General features: G+C 36.3%; 1 protein-coding gene across 2 annotated transcripts in view; it reads left to right on the top strand.

Moving 5' to 3' along the window:
* Window positions 1-20,754, top strand: part of Vps13b (vacuolar protein sorting 13 homolog B) — a 505,216-nt gene that overhangs the window by 379,913 nt on the left and 104,549 nt on the right. For both annotated transcript variants that reach the window (XM_042673185.1, XM_042673186.1), the window contains exons 37-39: window positions 670-872; window positions 3,253-3,460; window positions 3,714-3,898. In XM_042673185.1, coding sequence (XP_042529119.1) covers window positions 670-872; window positions 3,253-3,460; window positions 3,714-3,898 — 596 coding nt within the window. The remainder of the gene's footprint in view (window positions 1-669; window positions 873-3,252; window positions 3,461-3,713; window positions 3,899-20,754) is intronic.

The following is a 20,754-nucleotide window of genomic DNA, read 5'->3' as shown; positions in this document are numbered from 1 at the left end:
GAAAAGGTTTTGATCCACAATCTTACTTTAAGTTCAAAAGAAAACCTTCATTTTAAAGTGTATTCCTTTTCTGGTTATATTTACTTTGAACTATAGCATATAGTTTTCCTCATAAATCTAACCTGCCACTATCTGTTTTTAAGACTTTGTAAACTTCAAGTGGTTATGATGTGTGAAGTTTGGATTAAACTAAATTTTTTTTACAAAACACATGTTATATATTTTGATTGATTTGAATTTTACCATAGGCTAGTCAAAAACATTGAGTATCTAGTAAAGTAATATACTGTACTATATTCGTGGTAAGAAATCATAGAAAATTACCCTTTCACATCATGTTAACAAAAGACAAATGAAGCAGCTGTTCTTGTTCTTAATGTAGTTGCTTGAAAAACTTGCACAATTTAATGAAAATGCCTCTACTCATAAAATTTTAAATGCTCACACATGGAAAAAGTCATAATGTTTTGGCAAATATTGCTTTGTTAGGGATGTGAATGAGGTATGCCTGCTTCATGAGTAGAGTTCTGTATAAATGGCATGAAACTGGTAGAAAGCTAACTGAAAAAGACTGACGAAGAGTCAGTTAACACTCTTTAAAAATAATGCCTCCGAAACTTTTTTTGGTGAAGGACGAATTATACACCCTCTCTGTTTTTTCTTTCTTAGGTGTAATTCTTGGAGTGTCATTTCTACTCGACATAAATGATTTTCTCCTTAAAACAAGTCTCAGAGAAAGAAGTCGGAGTCTGATAGGACCATTTTGTGCTACTTCCAGTCTGGAGGCCAAATGGTGTAAACACAGTAGCAATCCAGGCCCAGAACAATCCATACCAAAAATATCCATCGATTTAAGAGGTGGTCTGCTCCAGGTCTGTAGGGATTGACCATATTTTTTCCAATAAGTTTTTAAATAACCCTTATTTTTTAACTGTCTCACTAAATTTTAAATCTTTATGTAGCAAAAAAGGGTATTGTCATATTGCTGTATTACTAAAATTTTAGCCATATTATTGAAGCATAATTTATATACCATACAATTCATCTGTTGAGAATATTCTTTATTGCTTTGTATGAGTATATTCAGAGTTGTGTGATCATTACCACAGTAAATTTTAGAACATTTTCTTTATCACTCATTCATCAGATTAGGGACATTTAGCATCTTCTTCTTTCTGTTATGATTAATGCTGCTATGGACATTTGCTTGCAAGTTGTTTTGTTTTGTTTTGGTCGGTCATGGGGCTGAAGTCTGGGCCTGGGTGCTGCCCTTCAGCTCTTCAGCTCAAGGCTAGCAGCCTACCACTTGAGCCACAGTGCCTCTTCCGGCCTTTTCTGCTTATGTAGTACTGAGGAATCAAACCCAGGGCCTTATGCATGCAAGGCAAACACTCTACCACTGAGTCACCTTCCCAGCCCCTGCATGCAAGTTTTTGTGCAGCATATTCTCCTGCCTATATAGCTAGGAATAGGAATGCTGGGTCAAATTGTTCTTAATGTTTTCTAATTGCAAATAATTGACCTTGCTCAAGCAGTGTCACTGGCAATATATAATAACCTTTCAGTGGTATCAAGCCTTTGATATTATAATGTCTGATTATGTCACATTACATCCTCTTACAAATTTGCCTTTTAGCCAAGTATGGAATGTGTGAGAGTATACACCTTATCTCTTTATAACATTAATATAGATTTGAATCTAATCTTGCATGATTTGATTTCCTGCCAACTTGATATGAATTCTGAAAGCTTATGAGATTTAAAATGATGGAAAATTGAAATGACCAACTCATCCATAAAGGAGGCATATTAAATGTGAATTCCTTATTTTCAACTAAATCACCTCAACTTTTCACTAGTATCCTAATATAGAGCAAAATTTGCTCTACGTTGCTTTTGAGACTTTCAGTTTCTATTTAATAAGAAGCATATGATTTTGTGTGTGTTGCTTTATGGAGAATATTAGTTGTATTACCTCTTTTTCAAAACAGCAGAATAACCACACATTAAAAATAACAATAAGAAGCCTGGTACTGGTGGTTTACGCCTATACTCCTAGCTACTAAAGAGGCTGAGATCTGAGGATCATGGTTCAAAGGCAGCTCGGACAGGAAAGTCTATGAGACTCTTATCTCCAATAAAAACCACTCGAAAACTAGAAGTGGCGCTGTGGCTCAAGTGATAGAGCCTGTGGCTTGAGCTGAAGAGCTGAGGGACAGCACCCAGGCCTAGAGTTCCAGTCACATGACTGACAAAAAAAAAAAAAAGGCAAAAACAGCATACATCATATAGTTACTGACTATCCCTTAACAACTGAAAGGCTGGAATGTATAGTGTTAGACTACCCATGTAGACTTTTCATCTATTGTTTCTTAGCATCCAATAAAGATAATGTTGATGAGACTCAAAGTAGACTTAGTACTGTATTTCTTTGTTTGATTTCTAGAATGCTGTAATTCTGGAAAGCAGAAATTAGGCCAAGGATTCAAAACTTCCAGGAATAAGATTACTCTTTAATACCTTCATATATGTCTTTTTCTTTTCAGTATTGACTAGCTCCTCTAGAATTAGTAGTTTTGTGGCTTTCACTCAATATATTCAGACAACTTCACATTTTTAAAAATTTTACTCCTCTAATGTTAATCATTATGATATGTTTGGTCATACATCTGTTACAATATATTGCTTAATAGCAGGAAAATAAAACTTAATTCCATTCAAAGAAAGTCTATGTCCTTGTAGCCTTGTGCTCTGAAAGCTTTTTAAAGAGGTGATTGCAGGAAGGGGCCAAGGAATCCTGTGTGTTTGTACTTTCTCACTAAGCCCAGAAGCTGACAGCCTTCTAATATCAAGTCCATGAAGCAGGTTCTTTGTCTGTCTCTGAAGAGTAAAAGTGCAAAGAAAAGAACCTCATATTTAGGATTATTTATTAGCATTTGGCCTTGAAGATCTACTTTTGTTAATCATGGATTTTAATATATGCTTTTTGTCCTTTTAGCTACATGAATTCATATATTACTTCATATCAGTGTTATTTCATCACCAATCAAACATTTAAAAGTTATTGTTAGTCACACAATGTATACTGCAGTTGATATCCTATGTTATTACATATTAGAACTTTAGTTTGTTATCAGTAAGTAAACTGAACATAATTATAGTTTCTTGTTAATTCAGATATGATTGTACCTAATTGTACTCAAGAAATATTTGTATTTAAAGACCACCAGAAATTTTCATTTTGTTTTAAAGGTCTTTTGGGGTCAAGAACATTTGAATTGTTTAGTTCTTCTACATGAATTGTTCAGTGGATATCTTAATGAGGAGGGAAACTTTGAAGGGCAAGTTTGTGAACCAGCATCTCAAATGCCATCTTCTGTGGAAAAAAATCAGAACTTTAAAAATGAGCAAAGTTCAGACGACCTACGAACAGGTCTCTTCCAGTATATACAAGATGCTGGTAAGTACCAGCTGTTAGTATATGTATATGTGTGTTAACAAATTTATGTCCTCTAAATGATAGCACTTCAAGATCACTTGAAAAGCTTGTATTTGCAGTTCAAAAATATTATGTTACAATTTGGTCTAAGAGAAATTCTTAAATTGTTTTTGTCTCAAGTTATAAAAAACGATAAACTAGATTTTATTCTTGCTCTAAGCAATAAACATGTTCACTTTTGAAAGTATACGTAAATTATATTCTCCTTTGTTAGAACCTCTGAAGCTGCCTGGTGTCTATGAAGTCTTGTTTTATAATGAAACAGAAGATAGCCCAGGGATGATGTTATGGAGATATCCAGAACCTCGAGTGCTTACCCTAGTAAGAATAACTCCTGTGCCTTTCAACACCACAGAGGATCCAGATATCAGCACAGCAGACCTAGGTGATGTGCTACAGGTATGTAATGACTATTCTTTTTAAAATAAGAATGTTAAGCATCAATCATTTATTAATAAAAATGTTTAGTCTTTTGAGGAACCTCCATACTGCTCTCCAGAATGTTGAACAAGTTTATACTCCCACCAACAGTGTAATTACATTCCCTTTTGGCCACATCCCCTCCAGCATCTGTTTTTATTAGTTTTCTTGATTATAGATATTCTAACTGGGATGAGGTGGAATTTTAATGTTGTTTTGATTTACATTTCTTTTATGGCCAGAGATGTTGAACATTTCTTCATGTGTCTTTTGAGCATTCTTATTTCCTTTTCAGAGAAGTCTCTCTTTAAGTCTTTGGCCCACTTGCTAATGGGGTGCTTGTTTCTTTAAGGATTTGTTTTTTCAGGTAATTTTTTGAGCTCTAAGTGTATTTTGGATATGAGGTCCTTGTCTGTTATAAGGCTAGTGAAGATCTTCTCCCAATCTATAGGCTTTCTATTTAGCTTTCTAGCTATGTCCTTTGCCCTGCAGAAGCTCTGAAGTTTAATACAATCCTCTTTGTCCAATCTTTCTTTGATTTGTTGTGTTTCTGGGTCTTTGTTAAGAAAGTTTTGACCTGTGCCAAGGAACCCTAGTGTTTCTCCTATTCCTTCCTGTAATGTTTTCAGGGTATCTATTCTTACCTTGAGGTCTTTGATCCATTTGGAATTGATTCTGGTGCAGGGTGACATCACCCCATTCATAAGGAAATAGAAAGACTTGGGGAAAAAATCATATTAAGTGAAGTAAGCCAGACCCAAAGAAACATAGACTACATGGTTTCCCTCATTTGTACTAATTAGTATTTGTCTAGGATAGTCCCAGCAGAGGATCATAACTCAATAGCTATGTACATATGACCATATAAGATGATGCTAATCAAAATGAACTCCAAGATATGGAAACAAGAGGTTTTTCTTTGTTGTTGTTGTTTTTAAATGTACTGTGTCAAGTTTTTTCATTCTTTCTTTACCTTTGGTTTATCCCCTGTTGTCACTGTATTTGATTTTGGTACCCTGTGTCTTCTATATACATTTATTTGATTTGGAGAAGAGAAAGGGAACAACAAAATGGTGAGATAAAGGACACACGACAATATGTTGGAAATGAATTTTATAACTAGTGGGAGGGAAAGTGGGAGAAAAACAAGGGAGGGGTAACACTGTTTGACAAGAAATGTACTAATTACCTTACATATGTAACTGTATATAACCTTGACAATAAAAGTAAGTTAAAAAAAGAAAAATGTTTGGAGCCAAGCACTGGTAGCTCATGCCTATAATTCTTGCTTTATTTTCTTCAAAGATCTCATTAATTTTTTTTTTTGGAATTTACATTACTTTTATTATAGAGGTTATCTACAGAGGAGTTACATTTATATGCATCAGGTGATGGATATATTTCCTTTTGTACAATGTCATCTGCTCCCTCATTCTCTCGCATTCTCTCCCTCCATCTCCACCCACCAGTCGTGCAGTTTACTTTCATCAGTGTGCTCCACTGCTGCACTTGTTCGCTCTTTTTCCTCGGATTCTGTACCCTTCTTTCACTCTCCCACAGATGTGCATGTGAATACACTGTATGTACGGTCAAGAATACAGTCATCACAAAAAGAAAAATCAAATTTAAAAAAATATTTTGTTTTCATGTCTTTGAATTTGTATTTTCTATAAAGATGAAGAGGCACTTAGGCATTGCACATTTGTAATTCTCTCCTAAGACTGTCCTCTTTAGGTCTCACTGTATATGAGTATTTAGAATCCTGCATAATTTGTCATATCCCAGTGCATTTTAGATCTTCCACATATCAAGGAGAACATGCACCGTTTGTCTCTCTGATCTGCTATCATTGATTTTTAAAGATATCTTTATGTATTATGTATTTGTTTACTTCCTTATGTTTATTCTCTTTCTTCTGTTAGAAAATAAGCTACTTCTGTTTTCTTAATTACTTAATCTCCCTATATCCTGGCATATACAGCTGCCCACCAAAACCTTTTAGTGACTACTCTACGCTTTAAAAATTAGAGTAATAGTACAAAACAGAGGAATCCAAGATGCATATTAATATGCATATTATTATATTCTTGTTGTTGTTTTTTGGGGTTTTTTTGTCATGGGACTTGAACTCTGGGCATGGGCACTGTCCCTCAGCTCTTCAGCTCAAGGGGAGTGCTCTACCACTTGAGCTACAGTGCCACTTGCTGTTTTCTGGTGGTTTATTGGAGATAAGAATCTCACAGTAGCCAGGCACCGGTGGCTCACGCCTATAATCCTAGCTACTCAGGAGGCTGAGATCTGAGGATCACCATTCAAAGCCAACCCCAGGCAAGAAAGTCCGAGAGACTCTTATCTCCAATAAACCACCAGAACACCAGAAGTGGCTCTGTAGCTCAAGTGGTAGTGCACTTGCCTTGAGCTGAAGAGCTGAGGGATAGCGCCCAGGCCCAGAGTTCAAGCCCCATGACCAACCAAAAAAAGAAAAAAGAATCCCATGGACTTTCCTGCCCAGGCTGGTTTTGAACTGTGATCCTCAGATCTCAGCCTCCTGAGTAGCTAGGATTACAGGCGTGAGCCACCAGTGCCCAGCTTATTATATTCTTATTTAAATTCTTCCTTATATTTAGTCATGTTTATCTTCTGAACTAATAACAGTGAAATGTGTTGTTATTTTTGTCAAGTGATTTAGAATTTGTAGAATAATTTAGACTGCCAGGAAGTTAACTATTTCTTTGGATTTTGTTTTGTTTTGTTTTCGGGTTTTTTTTGCTGGTCTGGGGGCTTGAACTCAGTCCCTGGTGGCTATCACTGAGCTTTTTTGCTCTAGGCTAGTGTTCTACCACTTGCTCTACTTTGTGTGTGGGGGTGGGTGTGTATGTGTGTGTGATTAATTGGAGACAAGAGTCTCACAGACTTTCTTGTCCATTCTGACTTTGAACCACAATCCTTAGATCTTAGCTTCCTAAGTAGCTAGAATTATAGGTGTGAGCCATAGACACCTGGCTCTTCTTGGATTCTCCAGTCTTCTCAGATTTGTGTCCTCTCTTAACAAAATATGTTCATTATTATGTTTTCTGCCCATATTCTGGGATTATTTTTACTAAAATAGTAATGTCTATGAGTTCTACTTGCCTAAATATAGAATCTGTAGATTTTCAATCCAAATGAAAATATTCTATATTAAAGTTTTAGCATCATTGTAAGAGCTTCTTTCCAAATGGATTTTAGATTTAAATTTATAGATGAATGTTAATGCATTTGTTTAAAAGAGCAAATAACTAATTTTAGTGGCATCATTATGTGAATTATATTAAATGAAGCATCTAACATAATAAGTACATTTGCTAACTGAATATTTTCTTTCTTCTCATTGCCTTTAAAGAGAGAGAGGAGGTCTTAGTGATTAGGAAAATGAACTATAGCATAATGCTTTCAAATTCTGGCTTTGCCAGTTTGAAAACAATAAGACAAGTGATTGATCTTTCAGTTGGGTTTTTTTTTTTAACAACACAAAGAAATGAACTGTTGGAAATGAACTTTACAACTTGGGGCAGTATTGGGAGAGAGGGAAAGTGGGAGGAAAATGAGGGATGGGGTAACAACGTTTGACAAGAAATGTACTCACTACCTTACCTATACATTACCTTACCTGTACATTACCTTGACAATAAAATTAAATTTTAAAAAAGAATATAATGGTATACTGATATGATTGCAAACATTAGTATTTAGAGAACACATAGAACAGTGCCTGCCACATGGCAAGTATTACATATGAGTCTTACAACTTTGATGACTGTTATCAAACCTCTTCATCTAGAGAAGCATACGCTATAGTAGGAAGAACTGGAATCTGGTAGATGACTGTACACCAGCTACATTAGTTCATATATGGGATAATCACCAGGGTCTAGGCAGTAGGCTTGGTATATAAGCAGAAGTCTGGCAGACAGTTTGAAAAGTCAGGTCCTGTTTCATAGTTTTTTAGAGAAATAGGGAATAGAGAGATAAGCAAAGTTCAAAAATAAAGATATTAGCCTAGGTAACAGAACATGGTTGCAGCTACTGGCAACTGAAAGAGAAGTTGATCCAGAATCAACATCGTGGTTTAAGGAGCATAGCAAAACAGGCAAGGAAACTGCCCTGATTCTGTACTGTGGACTAGGAGCAGAATTTAACCCTGCACCTGGGATGAATCTCAGTGGTAGGAACAACTCTTGAGTTGCAGTATTAGAAGCATGTACACTATTTTGTTTCTTTGGAGCTTCTCCTGGAGAAAATAAATCTGTATTATGACTCACATACTTAAATCAGCAGCTTTTTCTTATGCTCCTGTAGTACCAGACCCTGGGCTAGCTCTTGAGGATCAAGAGACAGATGAGATACTGTCTACGTGTTGGAAACCCAGTCTTACAAGAAGGCTTCTGTGGTAGTTGGAGATAGAAAAGTCTCCCTTTTTCAGCTTTCAAGGATGACCAACATGTCTGTTGTCCTGTGATTATATATCTATACTGGAGACACAATGACGCTGAACAGCTGATCCTGAATGGAGGGAGCTTATGAGATGAATGCCCTTTGTCACTATGGTGTTGTACAAATATCATGGGCTTTGAAGAATAACCTTAAGCAATCCATTGATGTCTTTGAGCTTCTGTTTCTTAAACTAACATTACAGTTAATGTTACCTGTGTGTCACAATTGTTTTTGGATATTAAATTTAATGAGGTATTATAGCTACTCCATTTACACAAATGCCTAGACTATTAAAACAGACTCTTAAATGGAATTCTAGCCTTCAATCTCTCTTGCTTCCAGTGGTCTTATAAGACAGATGGATTGAATAATTGGCCCAATCATCTTACCATTCTGACTTTGACAGCCTTACAGCACATGACAGGTGCTTTATTTAATCTGACTTATTTGGCATTTTCCAACCCAGCCTGTTGAACATTCCACTTCCTCTTCTTTGACTCTTTCTCTCTTTTGTGTGAATTGAAATTCTATCCACATCTTAAGATAGGTAAAATGATGTCTATTCCATGAAGGTTTTCCTGGACATCATGTCTAAGCCCTCCTATGAAATCTGAAACATTTAGGCCACCTTTTATGATCATTTTCACCTAACTCCTTACATTTAATCTTACTTTTCTGTGTCTAGCCTTCATCCTAGATTGTAGGCCTCTACAGGAAGGATCATATCTAATTTATCATGAGCCTTACAGTTTGTCCTCATGCAACAGAAATGCTCAGTAAATATACTGAATGTAAAAATGAATACATGACTGTATGTTCCTATTTCATATTACTCAAAAATATTACATTATCACTATTTTATGAGCCTAATTGAGTTTAATTTGGTTTCTCTTCTTCATTAGTGTCATCTACCACAAAGGCACAGTTTAATGTCATTTCTGCACACAAACTCTCGGTGAGATCATTGCCTAGTCTGCTTTTGTCCCCTAAACAAAGCTTACTTCTTAAATACCAAGATAAAATAATCTGTTTGGCAGAAGTCCTAAAATCGTAGTTGAGTTGAGATTGCTTTTTCCTTCAGCACCATTAGTTCATTTTTTTTTAAAATGGACCTCATAGAGTTCAATTGTACTATAGAACCTTCAGGTTTGTCTCTTTGTATTTCATCTTTGGTAATAAATCTCATTGCTAGTGATATTTATAAACTAAATCTCCATGTTACCTTATGGAATTTATTTTGGAACTTGATGAAGAATATGGGAAAGATAGCCATAGTATTAAGCTTCTAAGTGAACAAAATTACTCTAGAAGGTAAAATTAGGAATTATATAGTAAAATAATGCCACTGAACTTAAGTGGCGTGCTGAGGATTTCAATGAACCTAAATATAAGAACTTTCTGACCTCATATCTGGAAGTGGAATATAAAAAGCTTTCCTCTGTCCATATGTTACTATATATACTATCTATTAAGGATTCCATTTTAGAAATATCCATAATCCAGAGTTAAAAGTTTTTAGTCCAGTTAAGTCTAAGTGACTCACACCTGTAATCCTACTCAGGAGACTGAGACCTGAAAGATTGTGAGGCAGAAAAGGCTGTGATACTCTATCTCCAAATAACTAGAAAAGTGCTGGATTGGAGCAAGATTCACAAGTTTTGAGCAAGAAGTTAAGCCAGAACACCATGCCCTGAGCTCAAGCCCCAGTGTCAGTATAAAATTAATTTTTAGCCCATCCTTTTGTAATAAGATTGGAAATATATGTTTTAATTCTTTTGTAAACCCATTATGATGTTTACATTAATTTCCCTTAGGGAAATATGATATTTAGTTTGGTCTGTTGTCACATGCCAGGTGAAGATATATGAAAATTTAGTGTAAAATATAAATGAAAACAGTGTGAAAACAAGTAGAATACAATATTGCAAGGGGACAAGAACAAACTCTGGTGCTTGAAAATGCTTTCTTTAATCAAGAATGTGATATGAAATTTTACTTTAGTAATACTTTTTTTCTTTTTCCCAATTAATTGTTACCCTTCAGATATAAGAATTACCCCAAATTAAGTTATTTCTACAATATAAAATGTTCAAAATTTAACACAGATTTTGATGAATAAACCATAACTATAGTTTATGAAAGATATCTTTACAAGAATAACAGAAAAAGAGAAACGAAAAGCATGCTGTGTCACTTGTTTATATCTGGTAGGAAGAGGCTAAACCAAAGAAAACAATGCACTTGTGCCCAGTTCACTCTTGTTTATCTAATTCAAAAATCAAGAAGGTTATTTTTTTGTTGTTGTTCTTGTTGTTTTTGTGCTCATCCTGGGGCTTAAACTCAGGACCTGTGCACTATCACTAAGCTTTTATACTCAAGGCAGTGCCCTACCAGTTAAACCACAGCTCCAGTTTTGGCTTTTTGGTAGTTAATGGAGATAAGAGTCTCATAGATGTTCTTGCCCAGGCTGATTTCAAACCATGATCTTCAGATCTCAGTCTTTTGAGCAGCTGGGACTACAGGCATGAGCCACTGGTACTCAGCCAAGAACATTAGTTTTCAAAGTGACAATAATATGATTGTAAGAGTGAGTGATAGGACATTGAAAGAATAATTGATAAAAAAAATGTTCCACCCCCATTTTACCTGTGAAGAAACCAAGAGAAGTTTATTCACTGTTTTGAATCATAGAGATTATGAAGTAATCAGACTTCATCCAGTCTTTCTTACTCTCAGACCTGTCAGACCTGAGCACTTTCCCTTATATGTAAAAAGGTAGGATATAATTTTAGATGATATACTAAGGTGACAATGAGCCAGCCATTTGGGAAATGTGGAAAAGGGAAATAAAATTATCCTTTTACTTTATTAAATCATGAAATAATTATCTCAAGGGTATTGAAAGTAGCCTTCAATCAATAAAAGGACATGTCAAATAGGTTGTATATATATTACAATATATAAGAAAGAATGTTTCCTTTTAAAGGAGAACAGGTCAGCTCTGGAGGACTAGGAGGATCATAGAGACATTTATTGACAGAGGCCTTTCTGCCATTCTCCAAAGAAATGGTGCCCAAATGTCTGATTCACCTGGTAGCTAAGTCCTCTTTATGGGAATGAATGTAGCAGCTGTCAAATCTCTATGAACAACCTTCAAATCACATAACCACCTAAACAAACTCCTAATAGTTTGGTTCCCAATGCAGTCCAACCACAGAGAATATCATCTGCATATCCAGGCTGCTTAGTGATTATAGATCTCATGGTAAATTAGTAATTTAGCATATGTATGTGTGTACATATATGTGTGTGTGTGTGTGTGTGTGTGTGTGTGTGTGTGTGTGTGTATACATATATGTGTATATATATATACACACATCAGGTTCCAGTGAACTTTGTTAGCATGAGTCAGGATTCCTAAATTGATTGCTAATTTTACTGCTGAAATTCTTTGACACTACAAGACCAAAAGGTAGAACTTGAATCATATTCAGTGCCCTCCTTACTAGGTAATTTCCCAGCAGGCTGGACTTTCCTAAGGGGTATCTCTTTAGTTCCAAATAAACCTATAGTGTTATTATCTTCAAGACTTGTAAAGAGAAAGGATAATATATGTACAACAGCTAGCAAATAAAATGGGCATCATCTATCTATCTTTGGTATTAAAGGCTTAGTAAGTTAATAAGACAGCCAGTGGTAATAGTTATGATTATTATCATTATCATCATCATCATCATTATTCTATTAACTGATTAAAAAACCTGGCTCCTTCTATGTTAGACCAAAAAAATCCCCATTTTCTAAGGACATTTGTGTTTATAGTTTGTCAATATCCTAATAATTTTGAGAAATTCTGGTTCTGTATAACCTAAATAAATGGAAGCTGGGTACTGATGACCCATACATATAATTCTAGCTAATTGATAGGCTGAGAGCAGTACCAAGACTGTGGTTCCAGGAGAAATGTAGAACCCTTCTCAATTCAGAGCTGGGCACCGTGGTACATGAATGTCATCCTAGCTTCGTGGGAGGCTGAGATTAGTACAGAAATTGTAGACTAGCTTTGGACAGAAAAGTCCAGGACTCGATCTCAACCAAATCAACTGGATATAGCAGAACATACCTGCCACACCAGCTACAATAGGAAGCATAAAACAGGTGGATCTTGGTCCAGGCACACACCTAGGCAGGAAGTAGAACTCTATCTCAAAAAATAAGATGTCAAAAAGGACTGGAAGTGTGGCTTAGCTGTAGAGCACTTGTATGGGCTCTGGTAGCTCACACCTGTAATCCTAGCTACTCAGGAGGCTGAGATCTGAAGATCTCAGTTCAAAGCCAGCCTGGGCAGGAAAGTCCATGACACTCTTATTTCCAGTAAACCACCAGAAAAACTGGAAGCGGCGCTGTAGTTCAAGTGGTAGAGTGCTAGCCTTGAGCTGAAGAGCTGAGGGACAGCACCCAGGCCCAGAGTTCAAGACCCATGACCGACCAAAAAAAAGAATGACAGCTGTAGAGCACTTGTCTAGAAAGCCCTGAAGCCATGAGTTCAAGCCCCATTGCCATGAATGAATGAATGAATGAAACACTTTTGCTGACAGAGTTTCTACCCGAAGAGATACTTAAGACCTTTCTCACAGGAACAAAGTGGCCGCTGTGGTAGTTACACTTCTGTAAGTTGCAGGTAACAAACCCACCACCACTAAATTAAGCTAAACAGAGGGAATTAAGATATAGTGGATAAACTTAACATACAAGACAAAAAGTACAGAAATCAAAACCAGCAACCAAGGAGAAAAAAGTAAAATGACCAAGAAAAAGCTCTGTTGCTTCCATTTCTTGGAGTTCATATGCACATAGCTGTTGAGCCTTTGTGATGCATATGTATGTTTCTCCATTTGAGGGAGGGTAAGGGGAAGCACAGAAATGGAGGGACAAAGGGTAAACTAATGTAGCAGGGATACTCAGGAGACTCTATGTTGAAAATGAACTATACAACTTGTGGGGGAAGGGTGTCGAGTGGGAAAAATCTGGGAGAAAATGTACTCATTACCAGACTTACGTAACTGTAACCACCACCCCCCACCCCGGTACATCACCTATACAATAAAAATAAATTTTAAAAAATGAAACTCATACTTTCTGACTGTGCAAAGTCAGCACTGCTTTCCAGTCTGACTCTACAGTATAATATTCTGCTCCTTTCAGCCCTCCTATAGGGCTTTGGAGAAAAGATCACCATTGGCAGAAAGTCTTTTTTTTTTTTTTGTCAGTCGTGGGGCTTGAACTCTGGGCTTGGGCACTGTCCCTGAACTCTTCAGCTCAAGGCAGGCACTCTACTCCCGAGCCACAACACCACTTCCGGTTTTCTAGTGATTTATTGGAGATAAAGAGTCTCACGGACTTTCCTGCCCTGGCTGTCTTTGAACCATGATCCTCAGATCTCAGCCTCCTGTGTAGCTAGGATTACAGGTGTGAGCCACCAGCACCTAGCCAGCAGAAAGTCTTTAGAGACTAAAACTTTTCTGGGGGAGGAGGGAGTGTGTTGGTCGTGGGGATTGAACTCTGGGCCTTTGCACTGTCCCTTAGGTCTTCAGCTCAAGGCTAGCACTCTACCACTTGAGCCACAGTGCCACTTCCAGTTTTCTGGTGGTTTTATTGGAGATAAGAGTCTCACGGACTTTCCTGCCCGGGCTGGCTTTGAACTACAATCCTTGGTTCTCAGCCTCCTGAGTAGCTAGCATTACAGGCGTGAGCCACCGGCACCCACAAGATTAAAACTTTTTTTAAGGCTTCTTTTTGCTATAGTTTTTACAGTTTTTCCCCTTGCAGATACCTGGCAAAGTTATTTCTCTATGTACATCAAAGGTTATCTGCATCTGGAGAAAAGCTTAATATCACTTTTTAAATCCTCTGAGCATCCTTCCCTAGCATCCTCAAAATATGGGTTAAGCAAAGCCCTATGACATACAAGACACATAAGACACATGAGATGATTTCTTGTTCTACTATGCTTAAAATCAGTATCTTTCTCAGCCAGTGCTTCCTTTTTAATTCAATCTCACAGATTCTCTATATGTATTTGTTGCCAGCTCTAGTGAGGTATGAGAGATTTAGTTTTAAAATTTGGTTTTATAGCTGGATGCCAGTAGCTCACACCTATAATCCTAGCTACTTAGGAAGCTGAGAGTCAGAGGCTCAAAGTAGGCACTAGAGAAAATTCCATGTGATTCCAGCTCCAAAATAAATTGCAAAAAGCCAGGCTGAAGGTATAGATCAAGTAATAAGAATGCCAGATGAGAACGCAAGCCAAGTGAGCACAATGTCCTGAATTCAAACCCCAATATCAGCAAAAAAGTTGTTTGGATTTTTTTAACTTGGGTTCACCATGAGGTATTTTAATATGTGTAGTTTAGTGGCTATTTCATTTAATTTTTAAAAATGTTTTATCTACTATTTGTCCACAGAATGAGTTAAAGCTTCATTAAGTCTTATAGATATGCAGATTTGTTTTTGTTTCATATTGTAGAGAATATTCCAGACAGTTATACTTGATATTATCCAATAAATTAGCAAATAGACTTTTGCTACTTTAAACTCCACTTTACAAGTTTCCTACCATTCAAAAGCACATGGACCTGATAAGCAAAGTTTACCATACTAGCACATGGTAGCACTATAGAAAGAGAATCCTTCAGAAAGTTATTTGCAACGTAATATGATTTCCCTCTTTCATACACAGCTTAAAAAGAATAAAAGGAAGTATTCTGGGGTGTTGCTTTTCAGAGGGGTTGGGAAGTTCACTTATTGCTACACATATGTTCCCAGAATCTTGAGCTTTTTGTTTTATAAGCACCTCCTGCCCACTGGCAGCTGTACTAATGTGTCCCAGAAGGCTTTGCTTCTATCCGTCATTTTTAGGTGGAGTTCTCAATGCCAGATATGAGATTCATTGTTCTTGAAATACAAAAAAAGTCTGAAGGGCCTTGGGAAAGTAGGAAGCTGAGCCAAACTCTTAGAAAATAAAGGAAAGGAAAAATTTGTGTGTGTGCCCAATGAACAAAATAATAAATGTTTTTGAATGATGGGTAACAGTGCTGGATCAACTACTAAGTGTTTTATATACAGAAGCTATTGCCTCCTTTTTTGGACAACGTCAGGAAATCTAAAATAGAATATTCCCTGAATACACTTTTAACCATTCTGTCTTCACAGTATTGTAAAAGTATGAAAGAAAGATTTTCTAGGTACATACTTAAACAGTGCTGCCTGTGAATTTTGAGGTCAACTCAGTAAACACAGGATGAAAAGACCTGGCTAGGTGCTATGGATAATATAAGGCAGACACTACAGGTGGCTTTTCAGGAACAACAAGCACATAAAACAAGGTACAATTGTGTCGTGCCATGGAAATAACATAAATTGTGACTTTTTACAGAAAGGGATTTCACAGCTGATTGGATTTTTGAAAACAAAGCTTCATTGAAGAGATGACTATATTGAGGGGATAAGTAGAATTTGAAGAGAAAGCAGAGGCAAAGAATGTGTGAAAAATCAATATGAACAAAAATTCAGTATTGACTAGAGAAAGTACTATGTATCATTGGAAGAACTGGAAAATAATCTTGTTTCCCAAAGTTAGGCAAGTATGGGACTGAAAGTGTGGCTTGTAAATCTGTGTCCATTCTGTGGAGAGACAGGAAAAGGTTATTGAGCACCTAGTATGTATAAGGCACCAAACTTGTCATTTGATATGTCATGTCTCTTCTATCTTCATTATAACCCATGAAGTAAGGTATAAGAGCAGTTACACAATTGTGGAAATAAGGAGTACCTGTTATGCTGATTGTGGTTCACTTTGTGAGGCACTGCAGATGGACCCTGAGCCAGAGGGAGTGATGTCCTCATTAGAGAAGAGGGTCCAAAAATCTGAAAAGGTTTTGAGTTTTCATGGACCTCTCTCAGAAAACTGCATGAAACAATATAAGATTTAATAATTTCAGGAAGCATTTTTGGATTCCTGTACGCTATAAACTTTGCATGGAAAATTTAGCAAAAAAAAAAATCCCAATAATACAAGACATACACATGTAGCTGTTCAGTTCTCAATCAATTAAGAAGAGATTTATATTGAAAAGATAAAAAGATATAAAGTACCAGTATCTTAAAGATAACAAATTTATTTTCTCTCAAACCCAAGAGCAGTCTGAAGGTAGACCTAGGCTGCAGGTTATCTCTACAAAGTCCTGAGAGTTTAGGCATCTTCTAGCTTCATCTGCTCTGCTGTCTCCAATGGTTAATTTTCCTTTATGGTCCAAGATGGCTGCATTGGCTTCAAGCAATAGGAAAAGGGAAGGATTGAAAGAAGCACATGTCTTCCCTTTAAGAATATTTCTTAGAACCCACACCCTGTGCTATGTGCTGCCTACATCCCAGAGTCCAGGATTGCGTTATTTGGGCATAAGTAGATAAAAGGGGTATTAGGACTCATTTGCTAAGGAGAAAAGGAAGAAGAGAGATGAGAATAAGAACATTCCTTGCTGGCATCATAGCCATAACTCCTGAGGACCTGTGTTCAACCTCTGTTGTAAAGTGATTCCTACAACTCATTTCTGTCTGATCATGCAATGTGTCATGAAGTCTATGGAACAGTGATGTGGTTTATTTACTGAAAGATCAGCTAAAGGACAAAAATATTTAAGAAGTAAATGAGATTTTTGAAAAAATAGTTTGAATGTTAGCATTTCTTACCCTTCAAAAGAGTAAGAAGTGGGGAATGATCTGTCAGTAAAATGTGCTTTTAAAGTAAATGGAAAACATTTGCAAAGTAAAAGAATACTGGAGTCATTTTTTGTTCTGTCACTTTATTTGTGGGTAGAAATTTTATTAGCTTATTTCTCTTCCTATTAAATACTCTTGCATATAAAAGGAGGGAACATTTCTTTTGGCAAAGAACTATGCTTAGCAGTCAGAGTGTGCTTGATGTTTGCTGTTCAGTATAAAAATGTTTGGGATGTTTGAAAATGAAATGAAACAATAGTAAATATGAATGGATGGTCTGTGTATTGATAGCCACTAAAAAGAAATATTTGCCTGTATGTGATTCCAATAAGAACCATTATTCATTAAGAAACTACATTGTATGAGAACAACAAACAGAACAAGAAGCAACTTCAAAAAAGCTTATAGAACACAGATTCCAGAGCTAAAATTTCCACCACCAAATCCTAGGTCAGCTGGTGACTGCATTTTGGTTATATAAAGTCTTTTTCTTTAGCTCCCCTATCTGAAATTAGAGATAATAGCTCACACGTCACTAACTAACAAGGCATTAGTACAGAAGTAAAGGCTTGCCATATCCAGATACCCAGTGTGCCTCTTATTCTGATTTACGTTTTGAAGGTTGGAAGACAAATGAGTTTTTACTGTGAACTTCAGATTTTATTTTCCCCCTTTACCTATGCTTATAACAAAGACATTGGTATGACATTTTCATTTTTGTCATATTTTCAAATATATCTGCCTTGTTATTTTTTATCAAGCTTAAAAAAATAAAACTTGATTATTTTACATATTTTGAAGCAATGTCTTTAAATACTACATCTTGTTTCTTTTCAGTTGTTAGTACTTTTTTAATGTCTTTATTGAGATGCAACATAAGTAGCATCCAGTTTACCCATATAAAAGGTGTAACTGAGCTGAGTGCTGGTGGTACTAGCTTGTCAGCTGCTCATGATAAAAGAGATTTGAGGAGCATGGTTTGAAGCAAGCCCAGGCAGGAAAGTTTGTGAAACTCTTACCTTCAGTTAACCACCAAAAAAGGTAAAAATGGAGCTGAGGCTCAACACCCATGCCCTATGTTACAAGTCTCAGTACAATAAATAAATAAATAGTTACGGCTGTGTAGTAGTTTTTAGTATATTCATGGAGTTGTATAATCTTTACCAGAATTATGTTTAGAACATTTTCATCCTGAAAAAGAAACTTTTTGCCCTAAAAGTTAGCTTTTACTTTCTGATCTGTCCCCTAGCTCTAGGCGACTATATTTACTTTCTGTTTGAATACATCTGCTTATTGTGTAAATGGAGTCAAGTAATATGTGGTCTTGGTAACTGGCTTCTGTCATTTAGCACAGTGTTTCAGTTTATACATATTGTACCATGGAAAATTACATATTTTTTTATTTTTATTTTTTTGGGTCCAGTTGTGGGGCCTGAACTCTGGGCCTGGGCGCTGTCCCTCAGCTCTTCAGCTCAAGGCTAGCTCTCTACCACTTGAGCCACAGTGCCACTTCCGGCTTTTTTCTTTTTGCTATGTGGTGCTGAGGAATCAAACCCAGGGCCTCATGCATGCAAAGCAAGCGCTCTACCACTGAGCCACCTTCCCAGCCCCAAGTTACATATTTTTGTTGTAAAATAGTATTTCATTTTTTTGATACATTAGTTATACTTATCCAGTAGAAGAACATTTTGAGGGTTTGTAATTTTTGTGTTCTTATTTTTTTTCACTTAGACTCTACTGTCCTACAAACTTGAGGGGAAGACCAAAAGGTGTTAATGATCATCTCAAAAAGCTTACAATACAGTACATTGGCAACAATTGTCACAAAAGATACATAGTATTATAATCAATGCAGAGAAGGAAGTTCAAATGATGGATGAGCTTGAAAAAGTAGGCTTAAAGCAAGATCCACTGAGATATTTTGGCTTTTTCCATAAGTACTTTTATTTTGTGAGTGTAGTCTATTAAATGGTTATTGAGCTGAACAACAGCAATGGCCAATTACACAGGGAATTTCAACTACAGAATACATGGAGTTTAATGCATGGAGATCTGCTTTGAGCACATTGCAATTACTCTGAAATAAGAATGACAGTTGGAATGGGAAGAAGAAAATGAATGTAGAGAGACATCTGGAGACAGAAAAAACAGATTTTAATGCCTGGAAATGACCAGTAATGGGAGAGGAAAATTAAAAATGACTTTATGGGTCTATTCTAGGTGACTAAATGGATAGAACACTACCATTAATGGGAACTGGAAATGTCAGGAAAAATAGAGCAATTGGGAATATGGAAGAGATCATAAGTTCTACACTAACCACTTATAATTTAAGGTCTTAGAGTATAATCATAGTAAAATGCCTACCCTACAGTTGAAAATATAGGCTGACAACTCAGAGAGACTCAGTTGTTCTATTTTACATTTGAGTATCATACTTATAGAAGTTAATATTGAAGTCATACAAGTAAAATGGAAATCACTCAGAGAATGCGAAGAGTTCAAACACAAGAGAAATAAGGATAGAATATTTACTACATCTACAAATAAATACTAGATTATGAGGTGTGGGTTAAATAGTGTCCTTCCCAAATTATTGCCATCTGCAAGATCAGAGTCTGACTTTATTTGGAAATAGTCTTTGTCAATGTAATTAAGTTATGATGAAGCCATACTGAATTAGAGTGGACTATAACCCAGTAACTACTACTATCTTTATAAGGCAAAGACATTTGGACAGAGACACATAGGGAAAGACCATGAGCAGATAAGAGACAGATATTGGAATGATTCAGGTATAAGCCAGGGAACACCAAGAACTAGGAACTGCCAGCAATAAGGAAGAAGGAAGGAAATAGTCTTCCCTAGAGACTTCAGAGGAGCTTGCCCCTGCTGTCACACTAATTTTGTGCTTCTGGCTTCCAGAGCTATGAAAAGAAAATTTCTGCTGTTTGAAGACACTAAGTATATGATAATTTGCTATGCAAACCCAAAGAAACTAACCTAGAAATCAAAGAGGAAGTGATCAAAGGAAGACCAGTCTCAGAGAAGCCCAGGCACAATGAAAATTTCTGGAAACATTGTAAGCTCAGTGGTATAATGTCTACAAAGTATATTGAGGATTTGTGGGGGAAAGAGCAAGCAGTAAAGTTGGCAACTTCAAGGTCACACTTGATCTGGAAAGAACCATAATAATTGAGCCTTTCCCCTAGAACAGTTCTTCTTCCTTTGTAATCTGTGCTTGCTCAGTTGTTTGGCATCCTCAATAGATTCTAAGTTCCATGCAAGCAGAGGTCCTATCCCTTGGTTAGCAAAGTTTCTTGTCTAACAGTAGGTACAAGAAGTCAGCAATGTCATTACCACTCTAGGCCTTCATTGCAGGTCACCCATCAACCTTTAAATTGGTGGTGGTTTTAGCATGCAATGATGTTCACTAAGTTTGTCTGAAGTTTCAGACAAATGAGATTAAAATTAATTTTAAATATTTAATATAATATTAAATGTTTCATTTAATTTTTTGAGCAATTTCTATGTGCCAGAAAGTCTGATTGGCACTTTAGCTATGTTATTAACTTTTCTCTTCC

The sequence above is a fragment of the Dipodomys spectabilis genome, unplaced genomic scaffold (assembly GCF_019054845.1).
Source record: "Dipodomys spectabilis isolate Male_0828 unplaced genomic scaffold, ASM1905484v1 ptg000783l, whole genome shotgun sequence".
NCBI lineage: Eukaryota > Metazoa > Chordata > Mammalia > Rodentia > Heteromyidae > Dipodomys > Dipodomys spectabilis.
Note: the sequence above shows the minus strand (reverse complement) of the source record. Positions and strands in the feature narration are given on the sequence as shown.